The sequence below is a fragment of the Echiichthys vipera genome (assembly GCF_963691815.1).
Source record: "Echiichthys vipera genome assembly, chromosome: 9".
In the NCBI taxonomy this organism is placed as follows: domain Eukaryota; kingdom Metazoa; phylum Chordata; class Actinopteri; order Perciformes; family Trachinidae; genus Echiichthys; species Echiichthys vipera.
Window position 1 is genome coordinate 28,286,178 of NC_139834.1, and position 20,706 is coordinate 28,306,883.

The window sequence follows — 20,706 nt, forward strand, 5'->3', positions numbered from 1 at the left end:
AGGGAAAAAGTAAGGTAGGAGTGTGTGTCTAAGAAAGTTTGGGTATTTGTAAAAGTGTGTGTGAAACAAAGAAGAGCAGTGTGAGGGGGTGGAGGCAGAAAAATGGGGAGTCCACATGTGACTGCAGCAGGACTGAGTTGGCGAGAGAGGTGTTTTTAAAGAGTGTATAGAAAGAAGGCGGGGTGTGAGGTGTGGGGGGGTGGGGAGGGAGCGAGAGCATGCAGAGTGTATCCTTCCCTCTGTCCCTGTAGCAGGGCTGAACGAGAGCCAGGAAAAGGGGAAGGGCCTCCCTGTCCTTTCCAGCTGACAAAAACAGCTGCCCAGGCTGGAGCTCGTCTAAAGGACAGAGAGGGTGAGAACTGGAGAGAGGACGGAGGGAGAGAAGAGAGAAAGGAGGAGGAGGAAAAAGTCCAGAGGCCAGGACCCGTCCATCTATATGGGTTGCGTCCTGAGTTCAGACTGGTGCGCGGAGGAAGAGGTGCGACCGGTGCCGGTGGTCAGAAACTCGTCTCTGAAGAGAAGGAGTCTGGAGAGGAGCGAGAGTGGCAGGATGAGGCTGACAAAGGTCAGTGTGTGATGACATTCTAGATAAACATGTTCACTATCATTGTGCATGCATATGTTGATATGCACCCACTTGGGTATCCATGAGGAGTGTTTGTGTTTGTAGTCAGGGTTTTATTATTAGTTATTTATTGATCAGAGGCACATTACAGGGAACTATGTGTATTATTTTGCTGTTCATCTAATCCAAAGTAATTAACAAGGAATATAATGCCACAATAAAACCAAGACTTTTTATATATATATGTACAGTATATACAGGTATATATATATATATATATATATATATATATATATATATATATATATATATATATATGATGGACATGTGGTATTCTTTTATGGAGTCTCTGATGGCTTCCACATTAATACTATCAATAGCTTAATTAAAGGGGGACTCCACAGTTTTGTGGGCAATACGGTGTTGTAGTGGTAAGCACCTCAGGTTCCAGCTTCACATCCCGGCCGGGGCCCTTCTGTGTGGAGTTTGCATGTTCTCCCCGTGTCTGCGTGGGTTTTCTCCGGGTTCTCCGGTTCCCTCCCACAATCCAAAAGACATGCACGTGTTGGTTAATTAATTATTATAAATTGCCCGTAGGTGTGAATGGTTGTCTGTCCCTGTTCGTCTCTATGTGCCCTGTTTCTGTTTACAGGAGTTGGTGGGGGGGGGGGGGGGGGGGGGGGGGCACCCTTGCTGGATTAGTTCTGACGTAGTGAACATCTCTTACATGACTTAGGAGCTGTTTCTGCTGATGGAGTCTTCCCAGATATTGCCATAACGCACTTCATATATATATATAAATGTTGGTTTTATTCTGGCATTATATTCATTGTTATCCGCTGGCTGGTTGGTCTGGTACCCTGTTGCGAAACTGCGGTTTCTCAACTGAAAACACATTCAAGCCAACAAGCGGGACTATCCATTAGGGCAATGTAGTTATTTTTATCGCCATTCAAGTTAGTCGTCTCTGACAGGAAGCCTGTTGTGATTGGTTACAAAAAATGTAATTCGCCTACCCCATGGAAAGCGTTTAGAGTGCAGACAATGTTGGACTGAAGATGTAAACAAAGTGTAACTAGCTGACGATTCTGTCTGATATCGGGCAACGTTTGGGGTGTTAGTGGTACATGCATTTTGAATTCCCCAGCCAAACATCTTTCATTGTGTTGCATTCCCACAGAAGGTGTATGATGCCTTGGCAGTGTCACGTATTAGACAACATATGCACTGTGACCAGATCTGCAGGCCTATACAGTACGGTTGAGTGTTTTGAGTTGCTACTTTTGCATGAAACAAAAGGATGTCGGTGGTCGTGTTATACGAAAATAAATAAGCATACCTCCCATTCTTCTTTGGGCACATTTCTATGTGGTATTAGTGCTGCTCTAATCAACTTGTGTAGGAGGGCTGAAGTTTAAAGAAGCGATTGTTTGTATTCGTGTGTGTGTGTGTGTGTGTGTGTGTGTGTGTGTGTGTGTGTGTGTGTGTGTGTGTGTGTGTGTGTGTGTGTGTGTGTGTGTGTGTGTGTGTGTGTGTGTGCGTGTGTGTGTGTGTGCGTGTGTGTGTGTTTTGTCTGGCCTTAATTTGTAAGATGATGTGGATGACGATGGCATCTCCGAGCTCCGAGATCACATCTGTGCGGACACAATGGCACTGTTGTGATGGTCTCAGCACTGCCGGGGGAATGAGCATCATGTAAACAGAGGCGGGATAGCCGTCTGTCTTAAACTGCTGTCAGCCGTCGAGAAGAGAACACTGAGAACTTTGACCTCTGTCCACCAGTTTACATCACACCGGATTACACACGGACTTGAGTCTCTGTGGCTTTTGGATCCAGATGTGTGAAGTATCCAAGTGTGTTTACATGCATTTTTCAAAATGAGCATGTGTGCCGTCTTCCATCTGCGCTTGTTCTCGAGTATGTGTGTGTGTGTGTGTGTGCACATGCATGCTTGGTTGCACCACAGTCCCAGTGGCTCCATATCACATGCTGAGCAGCGTGGGAATGTGGAGCCCTCTGGACGACGTCATCCTGCAGTGACCGACCCCTCCGCAGGGGTGTGGGAACCAGTTCCATCCCACTGATTATCCTAGAGGAGGACATGTCATCTCCTCTACTTATGGTCATTTTTTATTAACTTGTTTGTCACTTTATATGGTTGGAATGAAAAGATGCACCATCTAGTGAGAACCCGACCAGAATATGGCTTGGATTTATATCCTGGCATACACCAAACATACACATACCCATATGCCATACATACTGAGTCAGGCTCATGCCAAGGACTTACTGGAAATACTTGGCAACAGAAAATAATGTTCCGCATGCTTCACTCAGTGATTGCATAACTTGCTGATAATATGTAGAGAAAACAGGAACGTTTTTTCATCGTTTGACTTTTTTCATTTACTGTTTTTTTACTTATGAGAGGGGATATTAGCCATTTTACAGCTAGGCTACTCCTAATGATTAGGCATGGGACACAAGCTAAGGCTTGATCACCCTGTAGCTGGCCACCATTGATGAGGGCGTATAGTGTTTAAAGGCCGAAACACCCGTCGACTCAAAGGAACACTACTGAGGATGTGTCCCGAAATTATACATCTAACCCCACCCTTAGGAACAGATCTCCCATGCCACTCTTAACATCACGGCACATCTCATGTGAGTGCACACCATCTATTGGCACAATGGACAGTCTCAACATCACGTCCCGTGTTTTATGAGTCCGAATCAGAGAATTTCATCATCCTGAGGCATTTTTCAAAGAGTAGGATGCGGTATCCTCAAAGCAATTTCAGTCAAAAGCAACTGGACTTGGTTATTTGTCTAGGAAGATGTTTCACCTCTCATCCAAGAGGCTTCATCAGTTCATGTACACATCTAACCAGGCTGGGACTGGACCAGGACCAGGACCAGGCTGGGACTTTGAGGATAACGATGACCTGGACAAATGAGAACATTCACAGGCAGGATGCAGTTATATTTACTGCAGTTAGTTATCAGGGTGGGGTCGAAACACATCCTCAAGTGTCCTTAATGGTTTCTGTGAGTTATTTTACAAATCATGGATTTATCATTATTCAATTGTTGCTAATGACTGGATTACACACGGCCTTTTATGATTTCATGTTGTCATTCTGCACGCTCAGAACGCGCCCCGCTGCTTCACTGTCCAATGATTCTTGGACAGTTGTTGGTGGAGAGTAAGTGAGAATCAATAAACAGCTTTTTAAAAATGGATTCTTGGAATAAACAGTGTCTGCCGGAGAGACTCGACAGCTCACATGGTATTATTTAAAAAAACAAAGCAGCGAGCCCCGGAGAATGATGCGGCATTCATGTGGGACAGAAGAAAGTAGACAAGCCTCAGACAGAAGTAATGAAACAGCCACCCTCAATGTTGTGTTCTTCTCATAAAATGATTTTTTTCTGGTCTTTTCCATTTTCGTGCTATGATCACAAACAGACCATACTGGCATTGAAAGTTAAGCGTTTGAATATTTTTGGCAGGCATCTTGATAAATGTGTTTTTAATTCACCTACATCCAAAGCCAAGCGTGGTTCGAGTCTGAGAGTCATTAATGAAATATCTCGGTTGATGTGTTTTAATATAAAGATTATTCTCTCACCGACTCCAGGAATGGAGGGATTGAATCAATGCTATACTGTACCCTAGAATATGGACGTTTAGCTAGCTGGCCTGTTAGGTTACGTTTCAAGGCTGGTAACGTTAAACGTTGGCTGCGCTGTTTCTTACCTTGCTCTACTTTGACTTTACTAGTCCCAGCTTCACCGTCACCACCTTTTTTTTTAGATATTTGTTTAGAAAATCTCCAAGTCCTCTAGATTCTTCTTCTCTTCTTCTCTTTTCTTTTCTTTTCTGAGCACCAGACCTGTGCTGACCGGACATTTTGAGCGCACTGAAGTTCAAATCAAATGACAAAATCAAATTTTGATCAGTGGCCAAACCATTTTTGTGTTGGGGGGGGGGGGGCTTCTTGACCACTATTTCAAGGACAATCAGGAAGAAAGCTTTTATGTAACTCAAATATTACATTTTTTCCCCCCACAAATAGGCCTATTTAAAAATAATTATAATAATAATTCCATAATTTAATGAGGAAACCCCCCCCACCGACCCTGGGCCCGGGACAACAGACCCGTTTGTCCCCCCCTATCGGCGGGCGTGCCCTAGAAGGTTAATCCCAATGACTTTGGCGACCCTCTGACTTTTCCTTTAGTTGACATCTTTGATTTAGAAGTTTAATTTCATCCTACGACGCTCCATCTGTCACCACCGAGGATACAAAGTGACATGTTTAATCCCCCTAGTTCTGCTCTTTTCTGTAAATGTTGTTGACTAGAAATACATAGAGACCTGGCGTTGTGACAGCGGTTTTATACGTATTTGTCTAGCTTCTCTGTAATTTCTCCGAAAACAACAAAGTTTAGATTGGCCATGACCGATACTGAGGCCTTGAGCCACAGGCATTCACTACAAACACACACCCAACACAGGAAGGAACACTGACGGTTTCGTTTAAACATAGACCGCCCCCCCACCAACATCCAGAACAAACCTGAGTAGAAGAGCATAGAAACATAAGTAATTCCCACACGCCTGCACATCAGGGGGAAAAAAATGAATCCCTTGAAAACTCAAGACACGGGAGGTGCTGACCAGATTCCTGCGGCTTGAAAACAATGATCTGTCCCAAACTCTGGGTAGGATTTGAGGAATGCTTGTTGTTGTGCGTGGCGGGCACGCAGATGAAAGCTGATCAAGGGAAATGGGAAAGACATAAACCATTTCCTCCCTCAGTAGGCTAAGTCTGCAAAAACCCCCGACAAATCCCTGCACCGCCCTTAAAAGAAACACCTCACAGCAAACTATGATACTTTATCGTCCTACACTAAAAAATGTCGAGCTTTAACGTTTGCCCAAGTTTTAAAACTCGTCTTTGGGACTGAAAGGATTTCATCGAACTCATCGGCACAGCTAATGCGCTCAACGGTGTCATCGCTATCTCACCCACTGCTTTTCTCACTCTCTCGCTCCTTCAACAGCTGCACCTTATCAGTGTGTGGCGTAGCGCTGTCTCACACAATCCTTCGTCAAACTACACAGCCCCCTTCTCCAGCCTCCTCCTCCTCCTCCTCCCCTCATTTCCTCTTGGCCCTGGTCCCCACTCTGCCCCCCCCCCCTCCTCATTTACCTCCAAGTGTGATCCAAGTTCTTCCACTTCCTCAAAGCTCTAGATTCGAGACGGACTAGAAAAAAAGCCACCTGGCATCCCAGCAAGCACCTTGCATTATGGGTTCCACCGCGGCCATTTGATGCGGGTCTAAGTGCAGAGAAATGCTTGATTCAGGATTCATTCCATGTGTCTGCAAAAGAGTCCCCCTCTTTCCTCATCCCCATCTTTCTTCCAACATGACCCTCCCCCACTTTACTCCTCGACTCAACCCCTCATTCCAATCCCAAGCACCAGCTTCCTGCCTCACATGGTCCCTCTGTATTTTCTTAGTCTCACATGTGGCCTCCCCCGCCCCTCCTTTTACCTTTTTCACCTTACTATTTTGTTCTCCGCTTCCTAATCCATCCCTCCCCTTCCTCAACACCCTCCCGTTCCCCCCTCACCCTGCTTGTTCCAAAAGAAAGGGAGACGAGAGTTTCACAAAAAAATTCAAGTTCCCAAAGTCCCGTCCCCCCCCATCTATCAATCCCCTTTTTTTGTCATGAACCGGAAATTCTTGGGTTATGAGAGAAAGGAATGGACTGCATTACCGCACGTGTTGCTCAGGGAGAATTACCGCATACGCCGTGACTCACAGTCACGTTTCGCGCTGATTTTTGGGGGATACACTGTACGGCCTTCGTACCTGTACATCAATCTAACACATGTGGAAGCGACTAAGAGATTGAGGCAGCACACAGAAAAAACTACTCTGTGAATTCGGAGTCTGGGGCTGGGGAAAATTACGGGCTAACAATTTAAGACGGGCAAATCAAAACGCATGAACGTCTATGCACACATGGGCATACAGAGAGTTTAATCACAACCATAAGCATGTACAGAACGTTTGGCAAAGAATCAAAGATTTATATCACCATGTTGGATGTAAGAGACGTTTCGCTTGTTTTGATTATAATTAACATCTCAGAGTGGGTTTTTTTAAGTAAATGCAAATATGCTTTATTCACGTTTTCAGTCTAATTTGTAACACTGCATCCGAACAGACAATATAAGAGAAGAAGCGTAAAAGGTGATCAGTATGATGAGATACCGTTTAGGTAGGTCCTGTTTGTGCATGTGTGTGTGTGTGTGTGTGTGTTCGTGTGTGTGTGTGTGTGTGTGTGTGTGTGTGTGTGTGTGTGTGTGTGTGTGTGTGTGTGTGTGTGTGTGTGTGTGTGTGTGTGTGTGTGTGTGTGTGTGTGTGTGTAAAATTGAATTTCCCCATTTCTTATGTTTCACCACTAGATGCTGCTCTCAACCCACATCTCAGCAGCAGTGTCAATACACATGTTAAAGTCCCCCTCCACTCGAAAATGTACTTTACTTTTCTTCCTCTAAATCAGGGATGTCCAATTCCTGGAGGGCCACTGTCCTGCATGTTTTAGGTTTCTCCCTGAAGCTCGTCACAGGTTTGATAACCATTAGACTCAGGTGTGTTAGAGCAGGGAGAAACCTAAAACATGCAGGGCAGTGGCCCTCCAGGAGCAGGACTGGACACCCCAGCTCTAAATTGTCTAATTTCTCAATGAGGGAGAGAGAGCAGATGTGCTTCCAAACCCTTCTTTTATTGTCTATGGGACACTCATTTGAAAGAAAATATTAATTATCATCATATTATCATAGCATAGCATACTTTCAAACATGTCTGGAGTGGGACTTTAATCTGTTTGTGTGTGTTGGGGGTATATTGTGAGAGATGAGGGGGTACTGAGACTTAGATGAGGTGGAGACTTTTGAACAGTTATTCACAACCAAGGTACTCATGATAATGAAATGATAATGTGTGTGTGTGTGTGTGTGTGTGTGTGTGTGTGTGTGTGTGTGTGTGGTCAAATGTAATGGTCTAATTCTTTAGAAGAGAGTAAGTAAAAGAAATCAACCACTTTTCTTTCTCATGCCTAAACTGTATTGTCACATGTTTCATTGTGTGTGTGTACATCAGTGTGTGTGTGTGTGTGTGTGTGTGTGTGTGTGTGTGTGTGTGTGTGTGTGTGTGTGTGTGTGTGTGTGTTTACATGCTAAGGTTTCAAATGCCTCTCATACTATATTTCTTGTTTCTTTGAGAAAGTAACACCCAGATCCACCTATCATACCGTAATTTCGACCTTGCTGTAAAGGATATGACTGATTCTGTGGTTATTTGATTACAGTAATTAACATTTTTATTTGACTACTAAAGTGTCCATCATTTTTGCACAGCCACATCATGAATTTATTTAGGAATTCTCTAAAGGTATGTGATCCTAAAACACATTATGCATTCATCACCTCCCCACCAGGGAAGGTATCCTCTGCCACCGTGCTCACCGGGGGAATTATTGGGTCTATTTAAATCATAAATAAGTCATAGAGTGTGGTCTTTACCTGCTCTGTAAAGTGCCCTGAGATGACTTTTGTTATGATTTTAAACTATAAATAAAATTGAATTGAACCTCAATAACACCAGAAGTTTTTTTTCTAAGAACATTACAGTGTTTAATCCAGCCAATCCAGAGGGAGTATCCCTCCGCTCCCCTCCAGAAACCGACCAATCAGGGGGGGGAGGGACTCCAGTAACAGCACCCCACACACACTTTTAGTTTAGTGTGGCTCCGCCTCTGAGCCCCTGTGCGGAGGGTGGACCGGAGCAAAGAAAACAAGTGATCTCAGTGGCAGGCCGTGTTATTGATGGTCTTCCTCAGAATGAAGGGCAGCGTTTAAACCAGGGAATATGATAAGCGGGAAAACGAACAAGGTAAGATCACAAAGTTTACAAGCCTGGGAGGAAAGTTAGTGCCCACCGGGTTCTTCTCGGATACAGTATTTGCAGTGAGCGTGTGTGTGCGTGCGTGTGTGTGGAGGATTTTGAAAGTATGCGGACTTATTATGATGCTGAGTTCTCATGTGTCGGCTGTGCGGTTGCGCACTTAGTGAATGCGCCTTGTGTAGTGACGCCATAACTTTAAACCATGTCTGCTGTGACTTGTGCTGCTCCCTTTAGAGAACATACTACATATATACTATATATGACAGATTTAATGTGCAGGTAACATTGACTCTTTTAGTTGTTGTTTCACTGTAGGTCTAAAATGAAACCTACAGACTTGCTGGGTCTATGTAAGAGTCTGTAAAGTGTCTTTGGCACTATAAATAATATTTAATTGTTGTGGGAGAGTTTGCTCGCTGCGTCGCTCTCCATTAAAGTGACACAAGTGCGGTGAATAGAGTCATATGATCCTCAAAGCAATTTCAGTCAAAAACAACTGGACTGGTTGTTTGTCTAGGAAGACGTTTCACCTCTCCCGACCAGTCCCAGCCTGGTCAGATGCGTACATGAACTGATGAAGCCTCTTGGATGAGAGGTGAAACGTCTTCCTAGACAAACAACCAGTCCAGTTGTTTTTGACTGAAATTGCTTTGAGGATAACGATGACCTGGACGAATGAGAACATTCACAGGAGTCATATGATGCATTAAGCACCCCCCCCCCCCTTAGTGCGTCAGCGCCCCTCACTTACTGTTAATGTCGCAAAGTCATGTTAGAGGGAAGAGCGTGTTTCTCACGAGCACGTGTGCGCGTGAAAGGTTTATTTATTTTTTAATTGTTTTAGTTTAGTTTAGTTTATTCACAAATACCACTTCAAACATGTTATAATATGATACAGCTGGTATTACAAAGTTAATTGGGTAAAGTGAATGGGTCGCCCAAAGGAAGCTAGAAAAGCTTATAGGCGGGGACCACATGGTTCATGGAAAGGTAGTGGTACTTTCAAAAGAAGAAGAAGAAGAAGAATTACTTTATTTATCCTGCAAAGGGGAAATTAATTTTTTTTTCACTCTTATTATTAATCATACACAGGCACCTATACATGCAATTAAGGAGAGATGTTAGAGCGAGGGGGCTGCCAGTGAGTGGCGCCCCGAGCAGTTGGGGGTGCGGTGCCTTGCTCAACAGCACCTCTGCAGTGCCCAGGAGATGAACTGGCACCTCTCCAGCCACCAGTTCAAGCTCCATACATGGTCCACAAAGGGACTTGAACCAGCGACCCTACGGTTCCCAGCCAAGTCACCTATGGACTGAGCTACCGCCACCCCCCAATAAAAATAAAAACATTTGAAGGAAAATAGTGTTTTGTGGACATATTCATATATTCATTTGTTTTCACATCCTATGGTCATGAAAGCTGGGTCGTGACCCAAAGAACGAGGTCGCGGGTACAAGCCACCGAAATGGGTTCTGCTATGAAAGGAGCCAGTTGAGGTAGTTCAGGATCATCTAGTAAGGATGCCCCCTGGGCGCCTCCCTAGGAAGTTGTTCCGGGCACGTCCAGCTGGGAGGAGGCCTCGGGGAAGACCCAGGACCAGGTTGAGAGGTTATATCTCCACACTGGCCTGGGAACACCTCTGGCTCCCCCAGTTAGAGCTGGTTAATGTGGCCAGGGAAAGGGAAGTTTGGGGTCCCATGCTAAACCCTAACCCCGGATAAGAGGCTGAAGATGAGATGAGACAATGATGATGATGGCTTACCTGTATGCTTGATATGTGGTGAGAAATAAGCCTTATAGGAATAAAATATCAACAGTGACTATATATAAACCTTTATAAGCTGTGACATCAAATATGTTTTGCGGCTCCAGACACATTGTATCTGGTGGAAGAGGGGGCAAAACGACTCTATTGATAGTAAAGGTTTCAGACCCCTGGTTTAGACGGTAGGTTGTGACACACTTGCCTACGTGTACGTGTAAGTTAGAAGCCTATTCAGCTGCTAACAGGCATTGGTCTGAACTGAAGTCACCTTGTCCAAACTTTCCACCCCATTAAAGAAACAGAAGTCTCTGTCTGTGAACCAAACTCTCCATCACTGCGTTCAAACAAAATGCATTCAGTGACCACATTTCCCCCAAATTCAAGAAATTCTCCCCCATTCATCCTCCACCACCTGCACACAACTTTGTAATTACATCTGAATTAGAAGTAATACGATGTGTGTAGATGAGAACTTGTGGCTAAATGCAGGAGAGAGGGAGTACTACCGTCACTGTACTGCACTGTATGAGTGACTATACTTACTATAGGCCTACATGTTGGTGATGGATGGAATTTCTAAAGCAACTTGCTGCATTTCTATTCAATTCAATTTTATTTATAGTGCCAAATCACAACATAAGTCATCTCAGGACACTTTACAGAGTAGGTAAAGACCACACTCTATGACTTATTTATGATTTACATAGACCCAACAATTCCCCCGTAGAGTACGGTGGCAACGAAAACCTTCCCTATAACAGACAGGAACGTCAGACAGACCCAGCTCTGTGGAGGACGGACATCTGTCTGCACCGGTTTCTCAAGTAACATTCTCAGTGAAATCCCAGCTGTATCCCAGCTGTATCTGAGTAGGCCAAAGTCAGTGACAAGAGCCAGAGAGGTGATTTGGATCAGCTGCACTGACTCCCCTGGCCATTATTTCCTTAACACATCGCTTTGTCGTGCAATGGACACATGTCGAACAAACTTGGTCCGATACCATTATCAGGTATGCTTCAGATTACGTCTGAAATGCTGATATTTAGCAGTGATTTAGCCCGGAAAGAAATCTACTTTAAAAGTAGTGCCTCTGCCTTCTGTGTGGAGTTTGCATGTTCTCCCTGTGTCTGCGCGGGTGTTCTCCGGTTTCCTCCCTCAGTCCAAAGACATGCATGTGTTAGGTTAATTGATGACTCTAAAAATTGCCCGTAGGTGTGAATGGTTGTCTGTCTCTTTTCGTCTCTATGTGTCCTGTGATAGACTGGCATCCTGTCCAGGGTGTACCCCGCCTCACGCCCGATGTCAGCTGTGATCGGCTCCGACCCCGACAGGGATAAGCGGTTGAAGATGAATGAATGTATTTTTTTAACACACTGTATCGGACCAGTACTCAATAGTGGCAGATAACCAAGTTTTGGTGTCGGAAACGGTATCGGGAAGGAAAAAAATGCAACAGGACCATCTCTAGCTGAGTTATAGTGCAATGTGATCAAATACTGGTGCCATGTTATAGAAAAGTAGTAACACAAACCTGCTGTTGATTTCAGCCTTCTCAGATTGTGATGACAAGCTATGGTTGAGTGTGTGAATGTGTGTGTTTCAATGTACACTTTTCCCACCATACTGGAGGTGTGTGTATTCAGGCCTACACTGATTGATGGCTGTTGCGTGGTTCATACATCCGACAATTAGTGTTGGCTCTGTATCATGACCCCCTGTCGGAGTTCCTATCCTGCTTTGTAACATGAGGAAAACAGCTATGCATTAACAACAAGATAACATTGTGTAACCTCTGGGACCTTTCCTTTCTTGATAACAGTGTGGTCATTAGCAGTTTTTCTCCTATGTGAACTATAATGCAGATAGCATAGGCGGTGGTCAGCCGGCATTGGGATCAGATTTGAAAAGGAGTTTGTGATTTAAAAAAAACTGTTTTTCTGGGAAAAACCTGGGCGACAACAAACACTGTTGCCTTTGAGCAAGGCACTGAGGTGCTCCACTGGAGATGCTTAATCTGGTCCTAAAGTCAAAGTACTACATCCAGGTCCCAGCCGGTCCAAGCCCAGTATTTCTACAATGCTGCAGTGCTGTGTTTGAACAGATCTTAGTTTTACCACTTTTCTGTCTGAAGAAGATCTCATCTCATCTCATCTTCAACCGCTTATCCGGGGTCGGGTCGCGGGGGCAGCAGCTTTAGCAGGGGACCCCAAACTTCCCTTTCCCAGGCCACATTAACCAGCTCTAACTGGGGGATCACAAGGTGTTCCCAGGCCAGTGTGGAGATATAATCTCTCCACCTGGTCCTGGGTCATCCCCGAGGCCTCCTGTTCATGTCATAAAAAAAAGAAGACTCAGGGCATTTGAATTGAAACTGAGGGTTACAGAGCGTCTGTAAATTATTTAAGGACCAAATAATGTCCCCTGTTATTGCAGTCTACTAAGTATGAGATCCACCTAGCTCCACCTAGTCCTGGGTCTTCCGTGAGGCCTCCTTCCAGCTGGACGTGCCTGGAACACCTCCCTAGGGAGTCGCCCAGGGAGCATCCTTACTAGATGGCCGAACCACCTCAACTGGCTCCTTTCAACGCAAAGTTCCTCACGGATGGCTGAACCCTCTCTCTAAGGGAGACTCCAGCCACCCTCCTGAGAAAACCCATTTCGGCCGCTTGTACTCGCGACCTCGCTCTTTCGGATTGTAAAATGTTCACAGGTTCGGTTTTGTTCGACGGAGCATTTCGACCCGGAAATAGTTTTTTAAAAGGGGTGTAACGTCAGTCTTAAAAGCCGGATACCTAGCAGTACAATCCTGTTGTTCTATTCAGTGTACTGTACGTATTCTATAGTTCTAATTATTGGGTGTAACTAAGAGGTTTGATGGTCCAGAAATGGTCCACGATGTGCTTTTTCACATGCTGTGTTTACTTGGGACGCCCCCTGTTCACTGCCAAGCTGAGAGGCTGAAACAGAGCCTGGTTCACATTCCCCTGTGCCAGATGCAATTACACTGAGTCCAGATCTACAGTAGCAGTCATTCACTCTCACCTGGAAAATCCTGCAGCAATAAAACCAGAATGGATGCAAATGATTGGCATCTTCTCCTGTGAGGCATGTGTCTGAGGCTGCAGTGTGATCTGGTCTTAACTAACACGCTGAACCATCACTTAATCATCACCGCCGGATGATGTCATCCACTCACTGAGGCCGCTTCACAGTACATGGGTAACATTATAAGGCAAAACAGATGGTGCTTTTTGCCAGTAAATATCAACAACTGCAGCAGGGGATGTTGACGGTGCTGCTGGACCAATGAGTCCATTCTGTGTGTTTGTGTGTGTGTGTGTGTGTGTGTGTGTGTGTGTGTGTGTGTGTGTGTGTGTGTGTGTGTGTGTGTGTGTGTGTGTGTGTGTGTGTGTGTGTGTGTGTGTGTGTGTGTGTGTGTGTGTGTGTGTGTGTGTGTGTGTGTGTGTGTGTGTGTGTCAGCAGGAGTCCTAGCGAACGGAAGTGTATCACGGCGGCACGCTGACTTCACCTCGGGAACAGGCAGTCTCTGTTCCTTCCACTGCCTGTCCCACCCTCTGGACACACACGTACACTCACATACAAATGAACGGACACACATTTCTTACTACACGCACACACACACACACAAACACACACACACTGGCCTTGATGCCAACAAATGATGCAGGAACCCATACCCAGACCCATGTGAGACACTCTCAATGGAGGGTGGGATTTAAGTACACAAGGGGTCTCAAACACACCACCACTGAATGGCTGTTTGTGTAGTAATGAGTAAAACCAAGTGTAATAAGCAGATATTACAAACTTTTGGCTTGTTCTGATGGATATTAAACGTTCATGTCATAAAAAAAAAGAAGACTCAGGGCATTTGAATTGAAACTGAGGGTTACAGAGCGTCTGTAAATTGTTTAAGGACCAAATAATGTCCCCTGTTATTGCAGTCCACTAAGTATGAGATCCACCTAGCTCCACCTAGTCCTGGGTCTTCCTCGAGGCCTCCTTCCAGCTGGACGTGCCTGGAACACCTCCCCAGGGAGGAGCCCAGGGGGCATCCTTACTAGATGGCCGAACCACCTCAACTGGCTCCTTTCAACGCAAAGGAGCAGCGGCTCTACTCCGAGTTCCTCACGGATGCTGAACTTCTCACCCTATCTCTAAGGGAGACGCCAGCCACCCTCCTGAGAAAACCCATTTCAGCCGCTTGTACCCGCGACCTCGTTCTTTGGGTCATGACAGGCAGTATCTACCGATGTGACGTATGATTCATCCCATGTTACACATGAGGGTTAGGCAGTTACTGATAACATGTAATCTGGATTACTGATTACCTTATCAGATTGGAAAAAAATAGGTGACTACTGTATAATCGACCTAGATTGCATTTGATAAATATGACGACAAACATTTTTGATTACATCTTTAAAATGTGGCAATTTCAAAAAATGATGAAACTTCAAAGTACACCTGTAGGTGTTCGGGTAGGGGTGTAAGTATATGTGTTTTTGTTTTCATGTCATGCGGTTTGCCCCACACTCACAATCGCATTCAAGCAATAGAAAATGAATGACATAGAGAAAAGAAGGTCAAATGATCAGACTTGTGGTTGTGCAGAACTGATGTGAAGCGAAGTGACTGTGCTTGGCCTGAAAATAATGACCTAAAGATCCGAGAACAAAGTTCCATTATGAGACAACCGCTGAGTTCTTCCAATGACAAAATCAGCATGAACGAAGAGTTTCCCCTCGAGGCTTCTTTGGATGCGTGCCCTCACTGACCATCTGCAGCTGAGGCTGAGGTCACAGCGTCCAGGCCCGCAGTGGGTAATGTGCCCCTCCCACACAATGCTCATCATTGTCTAAATATCAGGACTATTTTTAGACAGAAAAAACAGGGAAGGAGCAAGAGAGTTTCCAGGGATGTGTGTGTGTGTGTGTGTGTGTCTGCGTGAATGCTTTCTGTGTATTTGTTATTACATTTGTATGCATACATCTCTGCCCGTGTGTGCATCTCTTGTATGTGTGTCCAACCCCTCCCTCATTCAATCCAGCTACTGTTCTGTGACGGCTGGCAGACGTGCATCGAGGAAGGGGAGGGATCTCTGGTTAGAAAGCATTTCTTTGACTCCAGAATCCTCTGGTTCCCTTTTTATGCCAGAAAGCTAAAAATATTAGAAAAAGGACCTTCTTGTGCGTAGCAGATGTTGTAGGGGAGGTGGGGTCTGCCCTGGCATAAGGGGGGACACAGGGACGGGAGGAGGCTGTCTGCTCCCATCGACTGTCTGCAGGGATACACGTTTGCACGTGAGTGAGTGTTTGTGTTCAGTTTGTGTGTGTGTAGTGTGAGTTTCTCTTCCTGAGGTCTCAGGTAGCTGTTTACAACTTGTGTCACTTGTGTGGAAATTTCGGCAGGTCCCAGCTGGTGGAGGCTTTGTAGCCTGAATGGTCACATGTACTGTATGCTTGTGAGGGTTTTCACTTGGTATGAGTCAGTGATGGCAGATGGATCCGTTTGTTTAACTTGTGCAGACGTGCATCTACAGTATGAATGAACAAATCAATTTGTCCATTTCTCGCTAAATGGATAAGAATTGTTTAATTCCTTTGAACATTTTGTTCTGTTTTCCTCCTCTTCTCTCACGCAGCAGAGATTATCTAACCAGTATATTTATTAGCTCACTCAACACCAAATGACACATGTTTTACCAAGGGAAGATGTTTTTTATCCATTACAGTGGTGAGGGTAATGACTATCCTGGGGACCGAGCTCAGCATCGCACGTTGTTTTTAGTGCTTATACACTCTTCCAGCTGTTGTAAACCTCCTTCTCTGAGGGTTACTTTGCTGGACTCCCAAGTTGAGCAGAGTTGTCTCAATCATTATGCATGAACATGCATTACTGTAGTACTGTAGGTTTCCCATGATATAGGACCAAAGTCCTGTCGAGGCTGCAGAGTTGAAAATTGTAGGGAACTTTTTCTGTTTGCTGTGCATGTGAATGTTAAAATGTACCTATTCCTTGATAGTCTCCCATAGCCAGACCTATCTCAATGTGCTGTCAGCGTTAGAGTATGGTCATTCAAGGAAAATATGACTTATTTTCATTTGGTTAAACCAATCGTCTTGCGCGGCACTAAGCTCCTGATGCAGCAATGGTGCATCTGCCATGCGTGCATATCAGGCTTTATCCCAGCACTGTACATACGGTGAACATGGTGCCGCATGGTGGCAGTTTTGTGATTATGCGACAGTAATACGTTGACTGTTGGATTCAATGTTGTGAAATTGCAACATACGTTAGGGCAACGAAACTACATAGTTAAAAAACACATGCTTAGCTTAGAGAAGGATCATGGATTGGCTTAAATTTAGTCACAACCGGAACTATGTCACAAGCAGAAGTTGGTTAACTTAAGAAAATGTCACCATGGACTTTTGGTTTCACACAGGACACAAACTCTGGTCACCTGGGTGACAGTCCTGTGTTTGTGTGACTCATCCACCATCCCAACCTTTCTCCTTACGCAAAGTTTGGGGCTCTTGTAACTATGTCTCCTTACTTCCTCATTTGCTCGAGAGGTAATTGCTGCGGCAATTAGCGGTCAGAGCCTAACAACAAATGTAAATATAGGACTTTAGGAGCTGCTTGCACAGTCCTATAAGGTTGTTTTTTGTTTGAGGACAGGTTTATTACCCTTTACGACAGCACAAGCTAGTTGAAATGACCAGAAAGAACACTGAGCTTAATTCTTATGCTGTCATTTCAATTAGCTACATTGATAACAGAACGTAAAAAAAGGCTTAGTGACTCTGTAGGATAAAGCCAAGTGGCTAGCTGAGCTGGCTAACAATATGGCTAGCACATACTTTTTAGCATATGGGTCATTTATGTAACTGAACAAATAGCCACAGATTTGCTCATTGACTTCTATTTTTTTTGTATCTTTGAAAGTTTGTGCTTCTTTTTCTTTCTAGCATCGTGCTAACACTTCTGAACTAACTAACTTGATAACTGTCAACATAAAAATGTCACTAGCTCTGGTTTGAACAGAATATTGTGTCTCAACACTCAACCAAGTAGATAAATTTACTTCTTTTGAACTTTTGACGTCATCAAGTTTGCTTGGACGTAAAATAGACCTACTGTTTGGACCTCAACAACATGATTATTTCTTTTTAAAACTAAAAAAAGTATTTTTTTTTAGTTCTTTAGCTAGATATTTCTTTATACAACACACTTATTCTGGATGTGGTATTGAAGAGATCAACCCTGCAGTCTTTTGGAAAAATCAGTGGTAATGCTAAACACTATTCAAGTTGCCTTTGACAGAGAAAATATATATATTAATATAATTATTTCTTTTCAACATGCCTTTAGTGGATAGCCAAATAGAGAGGTGACAGTTAATAAGGAAAGCAGCAACCTCACCCGAAAACAAACCAGGGATATTGCGGTTCATGGTCAGCGCCTTTACCCCGAGGCCCCCAGGGTGCTGCAGAACTCCAACTGCTGTCAGCTGCATGAAATATAAAGTGGTTTTATCAGTGAAGATTTACCATCCAGTCCCGTCACATGGACCAGAGTATAACAGCTTATATTGGTGTCAATCCATGAGAGCCTATAGAGCATTCAGTAGCAGAGTGGTGTATCGCTGTCTGACCATGATTGCCTGTGGTTGGACCATATAGAGGTCTTGATTGTGTCTGAAACAGGAAGAATGCTGCCAACCTCTCATCTGAATGTTTATCTCTCAGCCCACATCACCACTGCGGTTTAGCTGACAGTAACCGGTTGCTTTTTTTAAACTCACCGTGGGCCCCGTGTGTATACACATGCATGCCTATACACACACGCTTCAGAAGATTATTGCAGTTCATAGTAGTGTTGTCACTATAACAAAACTATGACTTTAGAGCGAGGGGGCTGCCAGTGACCAGCACCCCGAGCAGTTGGGGGTTCGGTACCTTGCTCAACAGCACCTCGGAAGTGCCCAGGAGATGAAATGGCACCTCTCCAGCCACCAGTCCACGCTCCATACATGGTCCACACAGGGACTTGAACCAGCGACCCTACGGTTGCCGCCCCAAAACTATAACATCATTGAAAGAAATTGAATAAAATATTAGATGACAGAATGTGGAATTTACAATTATTTCTTTCTTTGTATTAATTAAAACACTTATATATGTTTGTGGACTGGGTATCCCCACCCCCATCTGCAGGCGATTTGAGTTCGCCTACACCGGGGTCTTGAAAAGAGCAGGTCTATTCCTCCTGTTTCCTATCCCTTTCTTCTGGATCCAATCACCAAGCTGTCTTTTCTCACCTGGCACGCTATTGGCTGGTTAAACACGGTGACGACAGAGAAGTAGCTTTGTGTGGACAATTTACATTCAACATGGCGGCCACCGAAGTGCAGCAACCACTACCCGTTGATGCAGCTGTCACTGCAGTTGTAAAAAAATGATTTCAATGGCAAGTTTACTTCAAAAAAAGGATGTATTTGCTTTACTGCCGACTGGTTTTGGTAAAAAATCTAAAATCTAAAATCTACCAGTTTTCCCCGCTGTCGGCCAAACAAAAGGAGCACGTCATCCGGAGCTAATGACCAAGTTACACATGAGGTAGTTAAATTGGTCATGAGGTGAGGCAGCATTATTATGCTTAGGGTTGAGGAAAGGGTGGACGTGGAGTAAGGAAGCAGAGCCATATACAAGATTTATCAACACAGGATCAAGATGAGATAAGAAACTGTGGAGAAATATTAAATATCATTACTGTGAGAAAAGTCTGAACGAGAATAGGCCAAGTCGTACTGACTCAAACAGAAATTAAATGACTACACAGCTTTAGGGAGAGATGTCAATCCCCCGACCACACCGTATTATATAACAGCCCACCACCACCACCACCACCAGCCCCTGAGCCACCCACCCAGTCTGCTTCCACCATCCAGGGTGCTGCGGTCGTGATACACTTGTACTGGAGCTGGCCAGCAGCCGCTTAACACGACTGGCAGAGGGTGATGCCAGGCAGGCAGCTGTCCAAACACTGTCCAGTCCCTAGAACAGAGTCAGAGCAGCGGGATAATGGAAAAAAGTGTGTAAACAGCACCATTTCTTTGTTACCAAGGGGAAAGGCACAAAGAGAAAACAAAAATACCCTCCGTGTGTGTATGAGTTTAAGTATCCAAAGCTATGGAAACGTGGACACTGAGTAGCCTGAGCATTATGATGCTCACATTTAGCTGTTTTCTCACGGTGATAAAGTTGTGTTAAAGGTGTGTGTGCTCATATTTGTTCACAGATTTCTCACATAGAGACACAAATGCTCCACTTTTGACTGGACACCCACCACTTTCCACAATATGTGTGCTTCCTCTCAGCATGACATTGCACACACTGTATGTTCACATGCCCACCCCCCACGTATGTTCCTCCTCCTGTTATGTATCCAGGCAAGCAAAATTGCCAGGCAATCCCCATACTTAGCCCTGGGTTGTTTCTCTTCTCATGTTCAAAGCCTCCGCAGAGTCGCATCAGGCCCAGTCATCTGTGGATGTGATCCCATGTTGGGAAACAAAGAGGCACTGGGCGGGAATGGCTACTGCGCACACACACACACACACACACACACACACACACACACACACACACACACACACACTGATGTACACTACACACACAATGAAACATGTGACAATACAGTTTAGGCATGAGAAAGAAAAGTGGTTGATTTCTTTTACTTACTCTCGACCAAAACATTTGCTCTTTTTGCTCTTTCCCAAACCTTCACACACACACACACACACACACACACACACACACACACACACACACACACACACACACACACACACACATTAAGGATTACAGTGTGGTATGGGCGGGAACCACAAAGACTGTTACACAACCAGAAGAGAAGTTCAAGAGGCAAAGGGAGTAGAGAATGGATGTAGCCACAGTGCACATACATACTATACACCCTGGTTTGTCTTACACACATGGTAAAGCTGACATGGTAAAGCTAACTCACATGCCATTACTTTGTTTTCTTCTTTGGGAAGTCCACTTTCTTGTCAGATGGAAGTGTACAGAGGGTTAACCAAATCAAACTCTTGGATGGAGGTCAAAGGATTCTGGCATTGTTTCTGAGACCGGGCAGCTCCACAGACTGCGTTGCCACGTCTGGTCCTGTATCGAGTTTCTGAGTGTGAATCTCATTTTCCCTTATGTGTTTGTGTGTGTGTATGCAGGGGGGGAAGGGAGAGCCCCACGTCTTCAAGGAAAAGACCTTCAAGAAGAAGCGTCAGTGCAGCGTGTGCCGTCAGAACGTCGACAACGTCGGCTCCTTCTGCAGAGGTAAATGTT

At 44.7% G+C, this 20,706-nt stretch overlaps 1 protein-coding gene across 5 annotated transcripts in view; it reads left to right on the forward strand.

Moving 5' to 3' along the window:
• Positions 1–352: 352 nt before the first annotated feature.
• Positions 353–20,706, forward strand: part of tns2a (tensin 2a) — a 63,229-nt gene continuing 42,875 nt past the window's right edge. For 4 of the 5 annotated variants that reach the window (XM_083920067.1, XM_083920069.1, XM_083920068.1 and 1 more), the window contains exons 1-2: positions 353–565; positions 20,592–20,697. In XM_083920067.1, the coding sequence (XP_083776193.1) occupies positions 437–565; positions 20,592–20,697 (235 nt within the window). In that variant the 5' untranslated portion in view covers positions 353–436. Of the gene's footprint in view, positions 566–8,429; positions 8,541–20,591; positions 20,698–20,706 lie in introns of those variants that run through there. The other variant, XM_083920071.1, reaches the window with a different exon arrangement.